General features: G+C 41.0%; 1 protein-coding gene across 3 annotated transcripts in view; it reads right to left on the bottom strand.

The window, feature by feature from the left end:
• Window positions 1-21,621, bottom strand: part of erbb4b (erb-b2 receptor tyrosine kinase 4b) — a 362,141-nt gene that overhangs the window by 124,477 nt on the left and 216,043 nt on the right. For all 3 annotated transcript variants that reach the window (XM_030428316.1, XM_030428318.1, XM_030428317.1), the window contains exons 4-7: window positions 17,718-17,849; window positions 11,362-11,427; window positions 2,322-2,440; window positions 1,013-1,154 (exon numbers count right to left, since the gene is read on the bottom strand). In XM_030428316.1, the coding sequence (XP_030284176.1) occupies window positions 1,013-1,154; window positions 2,322-2,440; window positions 11,362-11,427; window positions 17,718-17,849 (459 nt within the window). The remainder of the gene's footprint in view (window positions 1-1,012; window positions 1,155-2,321; window positions 2,441-11,361; window positions 11,428-17,717; window positions 17,850-21,621) is intronic.

Here is a 21,621-nt window from a genome sequence, read left to right as displayed (position 1 = left end):
CATGTCTGGTGCCATAGTTTAATGAGGCTTGAGAGGGCAGGTGAAAAGCACAAACTTCTGACATCCTCAAATGGCTCTGCAACCTTAGTGTTGCTAAATCTACACTGATTTCATTGTCCACTTTTGCGGTGCAGCTTAGTGACTCATGTTGAATCACTGAGTTGTACTTAAAAAGTACCTGGTACACAAACAGCATGGAAGAGAACTACAGCTGTGTTTACCCAAATGTCATATTTTGCAAAAGGTCATCAAGGTCTCCCTGCTTGTGTCCACATGTGTATACAGACAGCCGACAAATTTTAAAAAGAAAAAAACAAGACAAACGAAAAACCAAAAAATGTCACCAGATCTCAACTAAAATCTCCTACGTGATATTTTGGATGGACATGTTGCTGCTGCAGTCCAGTTAATAAACAGGAGTGAAGATACATTCACCTTTGAATCCCAAAAGCAAAAGTTACAAAGTAATCTCTGAGCTCTCCTCCTGTCAGTAAACATCTCCCTATCTGTTTCTGATTTAACTTTCAGTGTTTGTTTTCCAGCTCTGAGAAGCTGATCGGCAGCTCTTGACCCCCGCTCTACCCGGCGCTACACATACACACAACTCTTGTTATTCTACGTAGATGGAGTTAAGTGTTCCATGTCTTTTCAATGTTTTTCTTTGCGACTTCTGTGTTTAGTATGTAGGACGGTCTGTGTACCCGAACTGAAGAAAGTCTTCCTCCATTCATGAAAAGGAAATAATCACTTCCCTTTCCTCCCGTTTACTTTCCAATAAACACCCATTGGCCCATATCAATGTCCTCACTTGGCAAAATGTCCTCATTTCTAAGGTGTAAAACCAAAATTGGTTCATGCAATGATAGATATGATTTACAAATAAACTAGATGTTTAGGGAATTTGAGTCATTAGTGTAAGGCCATCACAAGTATAGTAGTAGAGACAGTGTATGTTTGTGTGCATGTGTTTGTGTGAGTGTTTGTGTGTGTGTGTCCAGGTGGTAAGACTTACGTGGACACTTCTTGACGCAGAAGGCTCCGTAGGTGTACTTGGCCCTGGGGTTGTGTTCCAGTTGGAAGGTGGTGGGGTTGTAGACAAAAGGCTGGGGGCACTGGGTCACGCATGCCCCACTGTCATTGAAGTTGGTGCAGGCCTGCAGATACACACAAGCAGAGCACACACAGTGGTGGAACAAGTGTGGCTCAGGAAGTAGAGCAGCCGTCCGCCAATCAGAGGGTCGGTGGCCGGCTGCAGTCTACATGTCAACAAGTGTCCTTGACCTCTGCCACCAGTGTATACGTGTGTATGTGAATGGGTACAATGCTGAATCATGTGGTAAAACACTATATAAATACAATCCAGCTGCCATTTGTCCATAAAACAGGCCAAACAGTGCCCCCAAAACTGAGATATGTATTAAACCTCCTGATACATTTGATAGGGGCCAATGGAGACTTTTGCTCTCTCAACTGGAGCGAAGTTCAAAATGGCTCTTGATTTATTAATTCCTCATTCTTATACCAAGAAGAAGTGTCAGTCAGAGAGGAAAATAGACAGGGAATGAGCAAGGCAGACAGGGGGAGAGCTTAAAAATAAGTAATAACATTTACTATACATTGTAGGTTTACTACATCAAAACAAGTGTAGTTTATTTAGGAAAATAATATTTATTTTTCATATCCTGGAAAAATAGGTCTTCTGTCTTAAAAAGCAATTGCTACATTTGATACAATCAAGGCTTTGCTCTCTCATTTAGAGAGCAGTTCAATATGACTTCCTGATTCATCCATTCTTGAGTATGATAAAAGATGAAGCCAAGAAGAGCAAAAAAATAATGAGCGGGAACTTGCCTGTCCAAAGTCAGACAGAGGAGCGCCATAAGAGATGGGTTCTGAATTACAAGTGCAGAAACATGTTTAACATGCAGAGAGATGGAAATAAAACTGATAAAGCACTCGGCAAAGTGCCGTGATGGAGGAGGGGCTGGTGAAGACTGTATTTAACATTGGAACTGATGTCAGGAAGAAATGGGAATTAAATGTCATTTAATGATATTTGCCATGCAAGTGGCATTTTAGAGTTTGGGAGGAAACAAATGATTTTGCAGAAGCACTCTGAAACAAAGTAAGTTAAAAGTCATGAGCGAAATGTTTCAAATTTTTGAAAAACAGGAAATGTAATTTACAGTGAAAATGGGTCTGGGTTTTAAATGATGTTACCACATCAACAGCTCAATCAAACGTATGTGTTTTCCATAGACCGCTGTGATGCAAATTAGGTAACTAAGTTTGTTTGTGTGTGTTTCTGTGTGCCCACTTACAAAGCAGTCTGTGTCCTTTGGTCCATAGCAACCACCTGCACACTCACGATGGCAGCAGTCACTCACATAGGGACCAAAGCAACGGCCGTCACATTGCTCGGCACACACCGTCTTGGTTACTGTGGAAGAGAAAGAGAGAATAGATCGTATCACATGTAAACTCTTGTACAACCCAAGAACAAAATATACGCACACTCACGTATCTGGTGGCAACCTGAAATTTGCGCACAATAAAACAAGGGAAGAAGGGTACACTCGATGCTAATGTATCACTGTAAAGCTTGAGATTGAGCAAGGAGACTGAATTAAAGTTAGCTTCAGACACTGCTCTCTTGCTCTGTAGTGGGTGTGATTAAATCTGTTACCTTCTGTTCTGTCGATATATAGTATATAATGAGTGGCTAAAGGTGTTGTTGATCTAAAATGTACATGCAAAATCATATTCTCCTACTACAAAATATTATTTATTATCAAACTTCTGCACCACAACCAACTGGTAAAATGTATGCACGGGTTGCGTGTGCATCTGATGCTGAAGCTGAAGCATCTCTGCCACCTACTAGCCGCATTCAATCACACCTTCGTCTCCCAGCAAGCTCCTCTGAGGGCTTCCGGCTGGATTTGACAGCGACACAGTGATTCCTATCTGACTCCGACTGTACTTCCGTTCCTCCATGGTGAACGTCTGTCCACCCTTTCCTCGCATGCCTGTCGCAGTCATATGGGCTGCCGTATTCCTGTGCGCCTCGCTTCTTGACAGCCGTATGTAAATGTACACGGGACGTTGACATTTCGCAGATAAAGACAGTTGGTGAAAGAAGTGTCAGCAGTGGGAATGGTGTGATAGAGCAGGAAAAGCTCACTTAATGAAATGCTGTTGGGGATGGATAAAGCCCAGTGCACATGCCCAGGAAGGTAATTTTATACTGGACTGAACACTTTAAAATGATTATTGTAATTTTACAGTATATTACTGGCTAATAATTGAAGTAAATTCAAAGAAGTGTACAGTAATTATTTTTTACAGCAATGGAGATGAACATCACTGTAAAAGCTTGTGTTTCTATAGTAACTGGGCACAATTTTACTGTTGAAATACTGTATTTTTATGTAAAATGATATGATATCTTAAATCTTATGATACTGTAATTACCATCTGTATAAACCGTGAATATGCAAATGTTTAGTACATTTATAGTAACATTACAGCAATGTGCTGTGACTTCATTTCAGCCCAACAGTATTGCTTATTAGCATATTAGTCTGTCAGCCGGTTGTATGTTAGCATTTTAGCTTGTTACCCTGTTGTTAGCATGTGTAGCTTGGTGGACCACCTGTAGGCCCGTTCGCCCTGTCGTGAGCCTGTTAGGATGCTAGCCTGTTAGTTTGTTAGCCTTTCTGCATGTTAGCATGTGCACCTTGCTGTAACACTACAATATTTCATTGCTAATAACTGTGTGACTTTAATTACAGCGTTCCTTTGTAATACCATTGTATCGTCTGGTTGAATTCAGTCATGCATTTCAAAATCATAATAACAGCAGTGTACTATGAGAAGTTACTGTGAAAACTTGCAGTTTGTTGACACTGTGAAATAAAAAGTACAGTGACTTGACTGATGCCATAGTTTCTGTATCAACAGCAGCTTTTCTCACTTGAAGAAATACTTGCTGCTATTTATTCCAAATGATTTTACATCATTATAAGCCTCAGGGTCAGTCATTTGCACAACTTGTTAGTTTGTACTGCAATCACACCCCCAAAATTTCATCCTTCCTGAAAAAATCCTCCTCCTTCCTGATATCTGATGTTCCAGCTCCCTTGAGTGTACAAAATCAAGTAGTAGGAACAAAGTTAAACCACACAATGACAACTTTCTAGCATTTTTAATTAGAGCTTATTTGTGAGGAAAACTACCAGAAGGATAACAAAATAGAATGTAGCTACAGGATCATTTAGCTTTGTTTTTTTAATACTAAAAAGAAGATACCACTAAATTGGTCACACAGTTGCTGGGACTGAAATGGTAAGTTGTTTGCGAGGTTTGTGTACAATATTACAAACCCTTTGCTGGTGTGTGAATGTGTGCGCTTTTGTGTTCGTGTGTGCATGCACGTTGTGTCTTTACACGTGCTGTGTATCCCTTTGGGCACTGCAGTGACGAGATACTATCACAGTGATGGATACCAGCCACAGACAACCCGACAAACTCACATGCAAACACACACGCGCACTTCACCCTGCGCCTAACGCACCATCAGTGGCATTCCATTAACGGTGCCTGGGCCAAAATGAAACAGCCTACTTTACTCAAAAGACACTTTGTCAAACAAATGACCTTGCCAGGAGAGTGACGCAATGTTGTTGATCAATTTGGCTTTAAACTTCCACTTTAAGAAAGAAGGGAGAAGGAAAAAAAAAACAGGCTGGTAACAACAAATACAAAAGGAATCCATCTCATAAAATATGCCTGGGAGCCTCAATTTGAACAGGCTGTGGACAGGGGCATCAGTCACAGGAATCACTGCCTCTCAGTTCCCATTTACATTAGCTAAAACATGTTTTTTTTCGCACAGGGTTTTCAAAAGAACTTCATAAATAAAAATGGGAGGGTTTTTCTTGCAGTGGAACCACTTTTTATACTAAGTGAAATTTGTCTTAGCCTCTACACACATTTCACCGAGTATGTAAAGTGACTACTGAACCAGATTCTGTCTGTTATAGTCACAATCACGATCATTGCATGGTAAATTTAGATGAAATACACCGGTAAAATTCCCTCCGGTATCCGTCAATGTTTGGAGTTAAAAGTTGGCAGTTTCATACTTCTAAATATCTTTACTTCATATCTGGTACAATGGTTTTCAATGGAAAACAAGTCCACAGTGGTGGGAAACAAGTATCAAATAGTGTATAAAATCTCTTTGAACCATCCTTGCAGAATAATCCTCATATTTAATATGTTCCAAAGCATGTGTTTAACCATATTTTGGCTAAACACATCACAACAGAAGCATTGTATCTGAACTGTAGAAGAACAATGTAAATAAACTTGAAAGGTGGATTTTGCTGTTGGGGGACTTTAGGTGTCTTTAGCTGTTTTTTATTAGTTTTTGTCACAGGCATTTTTGGAATTCTCTGCAACCTAAAAAGTCAAACTGATGCATAAGTGTGTACTCCGTAAAGGAGTAAAATACAGGTTTTAAAGGCCACCTTTCAATTATATTTTGATACCAACAAGATTTTACTCAATGATGGTAGTAAACATGATGTTTGTTTCTGAAAAAACTAAACAAATAGAAAGACAAACAGGGATAAATGAGGCGCTATCTGACTGGAAGACATCTTATTTTATTGATTAGCCATAGATTAGAATGAACAAAATGTCAGTACACCAGGTCCTGGTTGGATGTTTTGGACCACATATGACCCTTCCTGCTGTCCAGCTGATTAAAGAGATGATGATTTACTATGCCGTATTTTAATCTCACTGTCTGTATCAAGGTCCTCAGAGCTTTCTTTCAATGTCAGGCAGTAAAATATGAGCAACCAATGACATATTTGGTGTTTGATGCTGACAATCCCAACCTCAGCGTATTCTGTGTATTTCCAACATAACCCCTTTTCCTCAGTCCAGTGTCTGCAAGGTGTAAGGTAAACACTGTCACAACAACATTTGGAATCACTCTCACTACTCTCATAGCTCTGTTTTCGGCTGCAGCAGGATGCTGTTTTCTGGAAAAACTCTTTGTACACCTGCCTAGAACAAAACAGCTGACATGGTGTAGCAGAACCAAAAACGGGGAGATTGAATATTGGATTAAGTGGCTGGAAAAGAGTATCAAAATCAGCAATGTTGCTCCATAACTGCGTGTAAATAAACATCTGTTTACCATGATTTGTGTCTACTACTTCTAAATGTAATTTATTCACAGTGCGCGCGATCTTGGAAGTAGCACTTCCTCTGATTGTTTTGAGGCGAAATGAAAGGTGCAATTTGGAGACTGGATTTTAAGAGATTTGGTAAACAATGGCTAATTAGAGATTATGTTGACCCTAAAACTGCAAGTTTTGATCTGAAATCTCCTAGCTAGCTAATGGCATGTCAGAGGAAACTGAAAACAACAAATATGTGGTCATGCTAAAATAGATAACAGCTTTAAAAGACCAGCTAAGTAGTTGCTGCTCAGCAGGTTAAACTGGCAACAGCAGAGCATCATCAGCGTATAGGCTATACATTTGTTTGACTGTGTGCTGTGCAGACGAGTCCCACTGCACCCTGTTAGACACTCTGGACTGAGGTCTGAGAAGAATGTTACATTCAGTTAAGACTCTATTTTTTTATTAAACTTTGGTAGTTTGGCAATGACTGTTGAAAGAAATACTAACGATCAGGTCAGTTCCGCCTCCGAACAAGCCTTCTTCTCAGCGTGCATATTTTGTTTTGCTAAAAGCCAAAATTACACAGGTGCTCCTAATAACTTGAACTATTCCAATCGGTTGTTCCAGTGACAATCCGCTCTGGCTCTGACAGATAGAATGCAATATTTAATGTAATTAAGTCCACCTGCGTGAAGCACAACTGTGACAAAGGTCTACAGAGGTAACATTTTTCTCCCTTGGAAAGTCTTCAAACGTGAAAATATGATGTGAATGCATTTCTTTGTCTTTGTCTTCCCGAAGAGTCCAAACTTAATGTGAACCATTGAACTGAAGAAAGTCATTGTTGATGTACCATACTGAAATCATGTATTTTTATAGGAAAAAACAAAATACCTTAAGAGGCAACTGAAAGCATTGATCCTGACCCATGCAGGTCCCCTTCAGCTATGCCAGGCTGTTCTTATATAACCCACTACAGCCCTCAGACTGCATTTTAGATTTCTTCTTCATCTACCTCGAGTAAAAAAAGTTCTCCCTTCTTCTCCACTACACTAATATATGTTTGATTCGGCATGCCAGAAGTTGTGTTGAGTTGTAATTGACTTCTTGAGTGTGTTCACTTCGCCCCCCGAGGTGCTGACACCAAAACTGCTGTTTATTGTTGATGTTGAGACAGTTGAATAATTATTCATGGAAATGTCACTGAAAGCATCTTTGAAGTAATTTCTCCATTTGACATTTTTGCACTTATTCATTCGACGTGTTTCAGCACAATAAAATTAAAGGTTGTGAGGGAAGCAAAAAAAGGCAGAAGAAGAGGGATGAATCATGACATCCACGTACGGATGAAGATAGCGAGATTGTGATAACAGACAGACGGGGTGAGGGCTTATCGGGGGGGCTGGTCTGTGACGTGTTGTTAACAGGTCCTGGTCAAACAGTTCATCCCTCATTATCTTAATGAGATCGCGACCGCAGAACAAATACGATGAGACATGCCAGGGTTGGAAGGCATAGATGAAGTGGTCTGTGCGCCAAGTGATGGAAAGAGAGGAGGAGGAAATTGATGGCGAGGGTAGTGCAATCAAACTGGAAGAGGGAGGAGAGGAACAAAGAGATGTTTAATGGAGGGTGGAAAAAAATGTGTGTGGGTGCCTCAATTGTCTGTGTGAATATGTATGTGTTGTATTTATAGTTAGAGTTTAGAGCGGGTGGTATACGTTATGTGTGCCCTCATCAACTTCAGAAAAAAGCCAAGCATGGTCTAAAATGATTGATAATCCAGCTTCCCTGTATATGTACGTTTGTGGCGTGGTGTATTAGACACAGATGATGGTGTGACGAAAACAGGATGGTCACCTGTAGAGTGACAGCAGATTGATAAATTGCAGACAAAATGACATTTGACTTTTTTTTTACATCCCCTGCTGACAATTTACTCATCAGAGGCTGCAAATACAGAAACTCTTCACCGTGGATCCTCCGTCGCTCTGTTGGCTCCATGTCAAAGCTTGAGTGATAGTTTCACCCTGTCTGACACTTAGAGGTGCAATATGTAAGAATTTGCCACCTATCAAATTAATACTCAAAACAAATAGGGAGAGGCAGCATAGCACTAGAGTAACTGATAACTGCAGCATACTGTAGCTGTGGTTAGCTAGTTAGCTCAGTTAGCTGTGCAGCTAGCAGTCCAGACAGAGAGCTCGGCAAAACAGGGAAAGTTGGTGTAAACATCGCTAGCACAGGGCTTAAACTAAGATTCTTACATATTGCACATTTAAGTATTATCTGTTACTCCATGGTGATTGATGGGTAAATGCCAACAAGGTGACTGGGTTACAAACTAGTAAAAATAGTATTTTTAACCAATTTCTCAGTAGTACATTACATTTTTGTCATTAGCAATGTCTAGACCTCCGTGAGAGAGACTTTTACTTAGATTTAATACTAAACACTGTCCATGGGAAAAGTAGTTTGTTAGCTAACTAGGGATCTTATTCTGAAAAAAAGGAATATATCTATATATATATATCTATATATATATATATATCTATATATATATATATATATCTATATATATATATATATATATATATATATATATATATATATATATATATATATATATATACATATACATATACATATATACACACATATATATACACACACACACACACACACACACACCCACACACACACACACACACACACACATATATATATATATATATATAATAATAATAATAACAGTACACAAATGATTAATGTAGCAAAGGTGAAGGTACTCATTATGTGAAATGCCCCACTGCAGAAAAAAAATTACTAAATGTGATATAATATGATATATTATTTAAAACATTCATGTCTAAGCACTGCTTCCTGTTTAAATTCTATAAATGTATTCAGAGTTGTGTAATTTATAAAACTATATCATAATTTACCTTTTGACACATAACAAATCTAAATCTGCAAAGTGACTAGCATCAAATCTGAACTTTGCCCCTCAAAAGGAAAGGACATGAGTAATGAGTGATGTGTTGCTAGTGCTGCTAAACTTGTCAGGGAAAGGTCTGGAGTAGACGGACAAGTCAACCAAGTGTTTGCATTGTGACACTGGAGATACCATTCGGTTTCTTTAAACCCTGACTGCCAACTTTGCCTAACTTTAATCAAGTCATTCTTCTTCATACTGTATCACCTATTGTATAACCACTACTGTGAAGACTCCTTTAAACAAGGAATAATGGCCGTCTGTTTTGGAAAACAATGATATTGGTCAGCTTGACACGCAACCTCTTCTGTGGTTTAATTTAGACTGTTGGAACCCTAAGGCGAAAAAACAAAATTATAATTTTTTATTCTTTGGTTTAAACCGATTGGTGGTCTGTTGCTTGCAGCTCTGATACCTCATTGATTTGCCTTAAGCTATGTGAGTGTGTCTGTGAGTTTGTGTGTTGTACAATGCACTCTCAAAGATGTGTGAGAGAGAGAGAGAGAGAGAGAGAGTGAAAGGCAGGCGTCAGGGTGAAATCTGAAAGAGGAGACAGTGAAAGAATTTGAGAGTCCAGGAAAGAATCTGAAGGGGAGGGAATAACATGGAACACTCCCCTGCTGATAGACTCAGTAGTGTATCATTCTCACATTCTCTCCCAGCTGCCATTAGCTCGTAAGAAGGGTAGGAGGTCCCAGCAGGAGAGTTGGAGGTAGTTGTGCTGGGGGTCTGGGGATGTTGTTAGGTGTTTGTGTGTGTGTGCTGGATGTGGTGGAACTCTTTGTGAATACCTGTACATAACGATAACCTGCCTGAAACCTTACAAACTGCCACTTCTCTCACGATGACCAACAACTAGTTGAAGACTGGAAGTGGTTTCTTAGTCATGCTCAAAAGTGACGACGTGCTCTTATTTACACATTGTTGAGGATGAAAGTTGTCTTCATAGCAAATCCTGCAAAGTGAAACTAACTGCAGGGGGTCAGGGATCACACCGCCCAACCTTCTGACTGACAGCCACTTTACCTGTCCCTGAAGTGCCGGTCTGGAGGACGCTCTGAATACCTGTGCTATATCTTATTTTACATTAACATGAAAAACTGTTTCCCTTCTTGTTAGCAGCACACAGCCTATATATTTTGATATGTATGACAATTTATGTGAAACGTTAAAGGGGTTGAAGTTACGTCTTCATGCGGACCACATTTCAACAGCTAGTGCAGTATGACTTTGGAGATATAATATTTATAGCAAATGGAAATACATCCACATTAATCTATATAATCTCTCTTTAAACCTCCGAATGGATACCATATTTTTTTGACTGGTTGAAGAGGGGGACGTCTTTGACGTTTGGACCAAATATCACCCAGTTTATTAACTTGAGATCACGTTGAAATCCCCCCGAACTGTGTTTCCTTTTGTGTGAATCAACAAGACATCGTTATTCTATCCTTTTTCTAACGGTATGCCCGTGGAGTAAATTTTGTGTTGGATTATAAAAATCATGCACATATGAATAACTTCCTCATTCAAATGCTGCAGTTAAAGTCAGAATTTTAATGGGAATCTCTAAAATAATGAAAACCAAATTTATAACTACCAATGAATATCATTTAATAGAGAAACGCAATATTAGCATATACTTTTTTTTTTCTTTTTCTTGTGTCTGTACAAGGTTTTTATCTCATCGTGATTTCTTTTTGCAGTTTAATTGGGGTTATTTTGGCTCAGATTTGACGATTTAAAACCATGTTCACTGTTTGACCTTATCTCAGAATGGCACACTGGCGCTTTAGATCTGATAGAGTGAACTTTATAGCCAGGATATGAGCTACATTTCTGTTTTTTGTCAGAAAAGATCAGCGCATTACCCGTTAAAACTCAACAGCGGCTTTTATGTGATCATATCGTCTCCCATTCATAGTGAAAGGCATATGATTTTTCCCTGGTTGATCACACCTCTTTGACACATGTAAATGTCATAATTAAGGTCATAATCTCATGTGACAGCATGCCAGGTTTCTCACAGTCATTTAAGTTTCTTTTTGCGGTGCAGGGACTTAATGTTGGTCCTTAACTGCTTTAGAGAAAGCCACTGAGAAGCAGCTGCTGAAAGGTCAAGGGGGATGCACCTCCAGACTGTGATAGAATCATACTTACAGCTTTGACACTGGTCCTCTTTGGGTCCCCAGCAACGACCATTACAGGAACGATGGCACTTTTGACCTGCACACAAAATCATAAAGGACACGGTTACTTCATCACAAAACGCAGTTCTTCTTTTTCTTCAAAAAATAAAAAATAAAAAATCCATATTAGTTCCACTGCAGCCCAAATTGATCCAGATAGTGAGCGAGGACGTGGCTGTTCCTTTGGCTTTCCTTTAAATACATCTACTGTGTGTGTGCGTGCGTGTGTGCCCTTTTTCCTGCAACATAAAAAAAAATAAGAATGTACTTGGACACTTCCTCCTAAGTGCACTTCAATAAGCGCTTGAGATTTTTTATGATTTGAATCTGATGTAATAAGCATGATCTGCAGGGCTCAAAGTATTCCGGCACCGTGCCGGATTTTCGGCATGCGGCGTTTGGCTGGAGGAAAAAAAAAATCCTGATATCACTTGAGAGTTCATGAGTGCGTCTGCCAATGATACAACTCTCCCTCTCTCAAACTAACATTATTAGCCAATCAGAAGTAAAATGGGGTGGGTCTTGGAAATATGTGTTTCTACCGAGTCTCATGCTGAATTGATTCCCGTGCAGAGACGTCACGTAGGAGATTAGGATGGAGACACTATCATGTTTGAGGCAGAAACACAAAGAAAACATGCTGCCAAAAGCTAATACATTCACATCGAGCTGCTTTGAATGAACTTAAACGGGTAAACCCTGTGCACACGCTACCAGGTCAAGTGTAAGTATTACATTATTGCCTAGTAATATAACTATTTATGCACTATATTACTCTGTTACTACTTAAAGTAACAAATTACTGAACTGTTACGCCAGCATTTCAGCCCACAGTCATCAACATTCGACCCTCAACTAAAATGCAACCATGTGTTTTTCCAGGTTTTCTTATTACAATGCGAGCAAGATGATGAAACTCGGAGTCTTTGAGCAAACAACACTGCATTTTCCCTGACTGGTACGTGCCGCTCCAGTCATGAAAACTTAAATAACCTTGGTACAGGTTGTTTTGTGAGAATAAGACAATCCTTGATGTCACTCCACTCTAAATCAGCTCTGTCACGGAAAAAAAAAAAAATTGGCGCACAGATAAAAGCAGCGACGGAAAAGCAGCATCGTACCCTCAGAGCTTTAGCCAGTGCCTTTCTGGGTTTTTTGGAGGACTTAATTGACTGTCTAGTAATTGACTGCGGGGGAAGTGAGGCTGGATAAGTGCAGAAGTGCTGTCCTCTGTCCATCAGCCTCTCCAGATGAGAGCTATTAGCATCGAGACCGACTCTATTCCCCAACACGAGCCTCTCCATCCCTGGCCCTCCTCTTCCTCCTCGTCTGCGCCCCTCTCCAGCACACATTTCATCTCTCATCTTCAATCCACCCCTCGCCAATTCATCACTCCTCGGTGGTTCTCTTTCACTTAACGTCTATGCCTGTCTCTTTCCGTCTTTTTACAGTCCGTCTCCCTCTGTATCTTTTCTGTTCCTCCAAGCCCGCTCCCCCACAAGCAGTTTGACAGTGCTTCGCGAAAGAGGGGTCGGCAACCTTGAACGTATGAAAAGCAGCGCACAAACAGGATAATAACACAAACGTCAGCCAGACATAAGTGGTGCCAAGTGTGCAGAACCTCCGCTGCACTTAGATATATCTCTGTTCTCCTCCGGGCCCCGGTGCCCTGTGAAGTCGAGCCAAAAAGTTTTCATTTAGTGTCCAAGGTCCTCACTATCTCAACTTATAAATTCTTAGTGACCTAGAACAAACCTGCCTCACCCCTCTTTCCTGCACCATAATCCTTTTACAGCTTTCCCCTAAAACAGCCCTCGAAGGTTAAAGGGGCACTATGTAGTTTTCAAACTAAAATTAACAATATTATTGAGGTCATAGCACAAACTAAAATATTTGTTTTATTCCTTAACTGAATAAACAAGCTGTTCTCGGAGGAAAATGAGGTCCCCGGGAAACGCTGTTTGAAGCTAGAAAGGTGGCAGGGTCCGCCACACATAAAAATAGTAAACCAATATGAAACAGTGTTGTCCTTTAAGGTCAGTTTGTTTATTCAGTCATGAAAACAAAGACAGTTTGTTTATTCAGTTTGTTTAAACATAAAAAAATAAATAAAAAATCACTTGGTCATTGAAGATCTTTTTCTTTCTGATTAAAAACTACATAGTGCTCCTTTAAAATGTCAAACATTCTGCCATACCCGGGGGGCCGATGTGGAGCTCAAGACAGAGGTTTTCAACTTAATTCACAAGGCATGGATTATAAAATGACTATCCTGTTTTCTGAAAAAAAAAAAGACAATAAAGACAATAACCGTGGCACATATAAGTCACAATTAATAACAAAGCAGATATTCCGTCTTCCCGAAGAATGAAATGGAGATTATCTCCTCGATTGTGGATTTCAGGTTTTGGAGATCTTTGAACTTTCGGCGGAGAGGACTCACACATGAGTAAAGGGGTCGATCCAGGGCTAACAGGGCTGCAGAGAGGAGGGCAACTGAGCAGAATATTAATGCCCGGAGCTGTTAATCTGCATTTCCTTCAGTGAGCGCTGTGAGAAAGAAATCCAAGGACATATGCACAGACTATCTTCTTATTTAGTCCTACAATGATAACACTTTTTTATGATGTCATTTTGTATTTATAGAGGTCGAGGCGAGAGAAAAAAAAAGACAAAAAACTACACAAAAACAGATTGAAATGTCAAACAGCTTGAGCTCTAAATGAAAAACAAAGGCAAAGTGTGTTAAGAGGTTAAATCAGTGAATGGACAGAAAAAAGGTCAGGAGAGACGACTTAATGCTTCTTTACTTCACTGGCGGCCGCCTAGCCCGCCCTCCCTCCAACCCAGGGGTACTCAAATACAAATCTTAAAGGGCCACAAAGATTTTTTTGAATGACTCAGAGGTCCATGTATTGAGGTCGGTCAGGCCACATGCAATAATACTGTAATATTCAAAACAAAATGTCCTTTTCATTCTAAACAACAAATTACAAACTAAAATAAAATGTACTTTCCATTTTAACATAAATTAAAATACGGTGTTGAATATTTCCTCTTTTTGTTTGCCTTCAAACATTGTGACCATCACTTCAGTCATGCATTATTTTATTTCATTGTGACATAGATGTGACAAGAATCCTGCTTGCAGCTTGATATGACGATTTCAGTGCATTTATTTGTGTTGTGCTTATCTCTGAATTTTGAGGAAATGTCTCTTCAAAATTCCTATGCTTCGTCTCATAATGCCATTTCAAATTGGAAATCTTCATCACAGCTTCTCCTGGCATATTGTAACGCCACTTGTGAACTGTGGCGCAATGGATCTTGGGTATTCTGTTGTTGTTGGTTTAATTATGGTTCGTGAATGTGTTTGTGAATAAGATGATATGTAAGATGGTTGTGGGTTATTTCACGTCATTTGTTCTGTGATTAAATGGTGGTTTAACAAGGATGATACAAATTTTGGCACCGTGAGTGAAAGGGTGTTTGCCGGGAGAAACTCCCCGTCCGTTACACGCTTTGTAACATTGAATATATACAAGGTCGTTAACGTTAGCTAAAACTTGTCAAACTGCGCAAGGTGGTAAAGTAAGACGAAGGATTTAAAACTGCTGCACTGTCAGATACGTGGAGATTGTCCCGGTTGGAGGCAGAATAAATGCAACTTCAAAGATCCTATGTCTGCGAGTCGCCGATTATCACTGTCCACTTTGTCATAACAGTTTACTTGGAAACACGCCATATTCAATCTCTTACCACCAGCAAAATGTGAATACGCGAAGTGCTCCGAAAACAAAAGTGAAAGTTAAAAGTTGCGCTCTGTCTGTCTATCGTTGGCATGGAGACAAGTCCCGGTATACACGTGCTGACCCAACCAAAACACACAGTGAAGGAATAATAGTTCGGGGGCCACAAACAGGAGGCCGGCGGGCCGGATGCGGCCCGGGGGCCGCCTATTGAGGACCGCTGCTCTAACCCCTGACGGATTAATAATGTTTATTTTACCCTATCCGATCGCGTCATTATCCCAAACATTTATTGACATGTCTTCAAGCTGGCTACATGGGGGGCGTTAATGTGACATAAGCGAGCAGTCATCATGGATTGTTGTGGTAAGCGGTGACAGAATGGGGTCAAGGGGCGGTTTCTGTGATGACAATCCTTTACTGTTCACGCTCAGTCAGTTTATTGTGAATGGAGCAGGTTAAGCCGAGAGGTCTCCTTTGCGCTGCTTTCCTCATCACAACTCCCCAGTCTCGCTGCTTTATGAAAAGATTCAGCCTTTTTTAAATGGCGTTGCTACGAATGTTGCCTCTCAAAACCTAGTTTGAGTCTGCTCAGAGTAAATTTGAGGTTCAAGGTACCCTCAGGTACAGCTGGTTCTACTTTCATACGTCCATTGTTCATGCAGAGGAGTCATCTCATGTGCAGTCCTGAGCTAGTCTTATCAACACGATGCCACATCCACCTTTTGTGAAGCCAAGAAATGTAAGCAATGGCATGTGTGAGTAATTAAAGCTAGGGTCTGTAATGTTGTTCAGAAACACATTTTGTTATACTGGGTGAAATAATCCTGCTATCCTGAGAGTAGTCAATACATTATGTATTCAGAAAAAGGAACAAAAATAATCGGACCTCTGTGGCAGCTGTAGGACTGAGAAAAAGCTGACCAATCCGTGCCATCCGGCCCGGATAGCATGGATTGGTCAGATGCACGGATTGGTCAGATGCACGGATTGGTCAGATGCCTTCATGTCTCGTTCTGTCCCTCCCTCTTCCGCGCGTGCACACGTTACGTTTCACTGTTGCTGGAAATATTCAGCACACTCCTCTGCAGAAATACGGAGTTGCAGGAGAAGACGTTCATTTGGTTACAACGGCAGAGAAAATGCAGCCAGCGTTACTAGTAACAGCTCACAAGGGCAAGTAAAAGCAAGGAAAAGAAAGCCTCAGGCAGAAAAGGCTGCGACGAAAAAGGCGCTGGATGAAGAAAGAAGTCGGACCGAGTCAACATCGGTGCAGCGTTCTGCAGACAACTGGGGCATGTGAAGGACTTGAAAAGTGATGCAGAGGTTGCTCTCTTTCTGTTGGACAGGTAATTATTTGTTTTGTTTCAGGGGGATTTGTTATTTTCATGAAATATGTGAGGTTTGCCAACTTGGCTACGTTTGTAGCTCGTATTAGCCCAATGCTAACGTTAGCTTCTTTGTGTGTTGTTTTTAGCCATGAGAATGGCTAATAAGTCAGCCCAATTTCCACTGGATAGGGGTCTGCTGCGTTGCGTCTCCGATCCGGTTTTGCTCCGCCTTCCGGCAATCCCCACCGGTTGCGGTTTGAGTCCGCCACGGCGCAGTGCGGTTGACAGCTGGCCTCATGATGTTTGCTGGTGTCAACACGGAGTGTTTTATTTTTGAAAAGTAACCGGATGTAGTTTGTTATTTTGGCGCTTGACTTCCTGTCTGCTCCGTGCTAAATTCAGCTGAATTGCTGCGTCTAGCTCCGGCATCTCCTTCTCCCTGCTGAGTCCCTCTGCCAGATGCCCGTTCAAGTTTGTGGGGGAGTGGCTTTGGACGGAGCACTGACGGGATGGGGAGGGGGGGGAGGTGGAACTTAGAGCAGGTGCCACTTTCAAATATTGCTAGCTCACTTGCTAGGTCTCCATGATTGTAGACCCTAGCTTTAACAGGTGAACAATTTTAATCTGTGCAGCCAGTTTAAGGCTGAATGTGGCACCTTGACAAAGCTTTGTGGCGTAGGATGAGCAGTAATAATACAAGCTTTGGTGCAAACTAACATGAAGACCTGAAGGGTATGAGGTGAATCCATTTGGAAAATCAGTAGTCAGTACTTCTCTTTAAAAGTGACTGGGAAGAAATTCAATGTTATATAAAGTCTTTTTTATTTTTGTTTGATTACATTTATTTCATTTTTTTGCGATATGAACAAGTTGAATAAATTGGTTGATACTCATAATTTGCTCTTAAAAAAAGACGATACTGCAGGTGAGACTGAAGTTTGTTTTGGTCTGTAAAAAGTGCAATGACTTGGGAATTGCTACTGCCAAAAGGCTATTCAGCAAAGCACAAACATTGAGAATCTGGACCGATTTTACACTTCATGGTCTGTCACTATTATTGCAAGTAATTATTAATGCATATGTGAAATGGCATATAAAGCCTTTTGTGGCCACATCTGCCACATTACCTCAAGTAATGTCACTTCCTTTTGAGGTCTCTACAAGGAAGGAAGGATGCACAGAAACACCTAAGTGTGGAGAAATGCTCTCTGCCAAACTTCCCTGTGAATTAATGTTTGGTTACTTACATGTGACGCTGCTGTTGGTGGGCACCACCACAGGGTGGACCCGTGGGTTTTTGACGATGTCTTGCCAGTGGATTGTGTCTGCGTGACACAGGAACTTGTTCTGGTCGACGTACACGCCTCCACTCAGGATCTCTGCGGAGAAGAGCAAGAACACACAGTCAATACACATACACAACCGACTTTTCTGGGTGTCAGAGTGTCTCTTTTTTTTTAATTGCCAGCTTTATTTACCCCACCATTCTATATAAGACACCGCATGTTGGCGTTAAAACATGCGTAAGACCGGATTGGACGGACTCTTCATCCTCTCTTTTCATCCGCGGGCGATGGCAGGGCAGGGGTTTTGGGGCGAGCAGCTGATCTAACGTGATGATGCTTGTTGTTCTGAGGGCAGCCGGGACAAAGCCATGTCATATTGCTGTTATTACGACCTCTGATCTTTTTCACCATTCTGTTGTTTTTTCTCATCCTTCTCCTTTTTACGCCTGGAGCAGACAGGATCAATTATTCCTCACTGGCGTCACAAGCATAGAATCCGTGTGGGATTCAAGCGATGGTATGGGACAGAAGCCCAAATTAGTTTGTAATTTTATATTTCATCAAGGTGGCAGGGGGGGAAAAAAGTCATGTCTCGTCATTGTAATACGCGTCCCCTTGACGGGCCATTGATTGTCCGCGGATTGATTCCTTTTCGTCACACGAACACCCGCATGGTCTGCTGAATGATTGGATACAGAGGATGGTTCCGATTATTGTTGTGCAGGACTTTAGAGAATGCCTAATCCTGGTTTTTATGTGTGAGAGAAAAGGGTGGGGAGGAGAAAGAAAGAGAGACAAATAAAGATGGGAGAGCCACAGAGAGAAGGACGGCAGCAAAGAAAAGACGGAGTGAAGCCCAGTAGCAGATTTGCATTATTTACAGAGCTCGTATGTTCTCTATCTCCCTGCAAACAGATTACTGACACAGGGCTGAAACCGATGAGACACATAATCATACACGAGGCACCCTGCCAGCACCACACAGAAACAGCCAAATACAATATCGTCCCACAAAGGCCTGATTAAATGATGCTCCTTGGATAATAGGTGCTGGTGGTATTACCTACGCGAGCCCCCGTCCCCTCCCCAACCTCACTTCCCCCCTCTCTATCTTCCTGCATGTGCAGTGGGAGTCTGGGAGAGAAATTAATCCTGCCTCTCACCACAGGAGGGATATTGCTCGGCTAGGAGCAGGCCGCGTTTCCAATTCAAATTGTTTGCACAATGGGATGCTGCTGGCAAAGTAGGGCAATGGACAAACTGCGAGACAAAGCAAGGCAGTTATTATGACAAAAACACCAGCAAGACGTCTCGACCCCTGGTTAAGCAAGATACAAGTACAACCCCGGGCCAGTCACCTTCAGACTGACGGGTGTGGATTGTAATTGGCGGCAAAATATATCAGATTGAGGTGTAAACATATCCAATAAATATTTAGCCATGGTTCATAATTCCAATGGGCTTTGAAAATCCTTATAAATCAGTTTTTCTTTTTTCAATAATGTTGAATAATGAATATCCCAGCTAAAGCATCATTTAAATGATAATCAGGTGCAAAATTTGAAAGTCTCTTTCTCTGAGTTAGCTTCACCTGAGGAAAACAATATAAGATGGAGACTGTTCCCAAATATGAATCCACAATCTTTTTCATTCTTGAGAATCATTGTCATCGACTAGCTTTTAGCATTAAAACCAGAGCCGAGGCTTGGTTAGCCAACCTGATCTCATTCCAGGGTCTTCAAATGCCACAATTTGTCACACCCCTCTGCGTCCCACAATGTACCCTCCGGGACCTTTCTAACACGTGCTTGACAATTTTGAAAAGGTCACAGTTTAGGTGCCAAGACTACCTGGTTAGGTTTAGGAAAACATTTTGATTGGTTGACTTTTGGCGTCATACGGGGCATGATCGGCAGCCTCGCTGGAAAAAGTCCTGTGTTTTACTCATCCGTCCACCCCAACCACCATCCTAGGGATGACTTTATCGCTCTTCATACTGCTTGCTTGCTTCCTTGAGTGACTAAAACTGCAACGGCTGGGTTTACATTATTAATCATTACAACTTATTAAGTTGAAGGTCTGGTGTGTCTCACACAGACGTCGAAGTGTGTCTTATATGGCTGTATATGGCACGTGTGACAAAATATCGATATATTTGACAACCAGACCTTTTGACAGACACGAGGACCAGGAGACCTTTAGAAGGGCAGGTGGTCAAAATTAAAAAGGGACACGTTAAACTGGGGCTGCAGTGATTGGTCAGATAATCAATATAACTTATTGAAATATAATATATACTGATGATTGGTTTCTAACATTAAAAAAAAGATAAATAAATAAAAAACCCGAGTTGAAGAATTCGGCAGGGGGCTGTCACTCTCTTGCAGATATGTGGGACTCACACAGAGGGACATTTTATACCTTTTTCCAGAAATCTACGAATTTGATTTATTGTGTTAAGCCAGAATCTGTCTGTTGTCATTATTTCTGGTGCTATAATTAAATCAATAATGTATAGTGAAGTGCAAAAAAACATGGAGGGACATTAGAATAAAGGCTATGCTGTGTAGACTTTATTCGGCTATATTCAAAATGTGAATATTTCTAAGTGATATTGGACCTTTAGGCAGACATTGTGATGATGTCCACCATTCATCAATCAGGGAAACGTGTCATTATGCCTGCAAACTTGAGCGATACTCATCATACAAGGCTATAAGCACAGTTTGTCATGGCTCTAACCTGAAAAATTAAAAAGGAAATAGAAATATACTTAGTCTAAAACATTTTCCAGGATTCTCACCTGCGATAAACAAGTGAAAGAAGGTGTTTTCTACTAATCCCTGCTGGAAGGGAGCAGCATTCACCCTCACACCCTCTCTGTTCAATGCCGTCACAACGAGTGATCCTCAACACCCTACAGTAAGCCCCGCCATCTTCTCATGCTCGTCACATCCATGGTGCATTTCGGATATGTACTACACACACACACAACACACTAAATTGCAGTGTGACCTGACACTGGATGAAGGTTTAATTGGCTCCTTGCTGGCACTTTGCCCAGGACGGTTACAGTATTTTCTTACGGCCTCTGTCACCGACATGGGAATAATTAATAAAGACATTACGTAATACTCACAATAACACGTGAAAATAATCCACGCCTTTCTTTCACGCACATGCTTGGCTTGCACATTTGATGGGTGCGCAGTTGGTGGCCAGGGGGAGATCAATGGTTAAATCCTGTTGTTAATTGTTTGGTGGGTAGAGAAATGTCTTAATTAGTTTGTTCACTAGGCCACGGCTCGTGTTTCCAAACTACCCCCCTCCCCTCCCGATTTGTCCCGAGAGCAACTCCAAGCTTTTTCCTTCAATGAGCGTATGGCTTCAAAAAAGGGCGAGGCAATCTTCAATATCAGGCTGCATGACCGTTGGAGGAAAACAATATGAAATTCAGGGAGGCAGAACAAATGTATGCAGGCAATTATTTTGATGGTAAGTGCTTGTTGTGATTTTTTTTTTTTTTTGTATTCTTTATTGCAGTGTGGGGATGAGTTTGATTAAGACTGGGAGGCAAATAGCGAGCCAATGATCGGGGGAAAAAAAAGCCATATTAATGAGTTTGTGAGGGAATTAATAAGTGTGGTGTGGACTGGTTAATGAAGAAATATTCAGGACAGCAGAAGCAGTGTAATAAATGCTGGACTTGCTCCAGTGGAAGACTGCTTTATCGAATATCCCCAAATTGTGTTTTTTATGTACTGTATACTGACCCATGTGTTGAACTGCTATCACAAATTCATACGAGAATAGGAGGCAGATGCACATGAACATGAAGACAAACACCCCATCTTCTGTAAGCGAG

The sequence above is a fragment of the Sparus aurata genome, chromosome 9, assembly GCF_900880675.1.
Source record: "Sparus aurata chromosome 9, fSpaAur1.1, whole genome shotgun sequence".
NCBI classification, from domain to species: domain Eukaryota; kingdom Metazoa; phylum Chordata; class Actinopteri; order Spariformes; family Sparidae; genus Sparus; species Sparus aurata.
The sequence above is the reverse complement of the archived record's forward strand: the minus strand, read 5'-3'. Positions and strand labels throughout refer to the sequence as shown.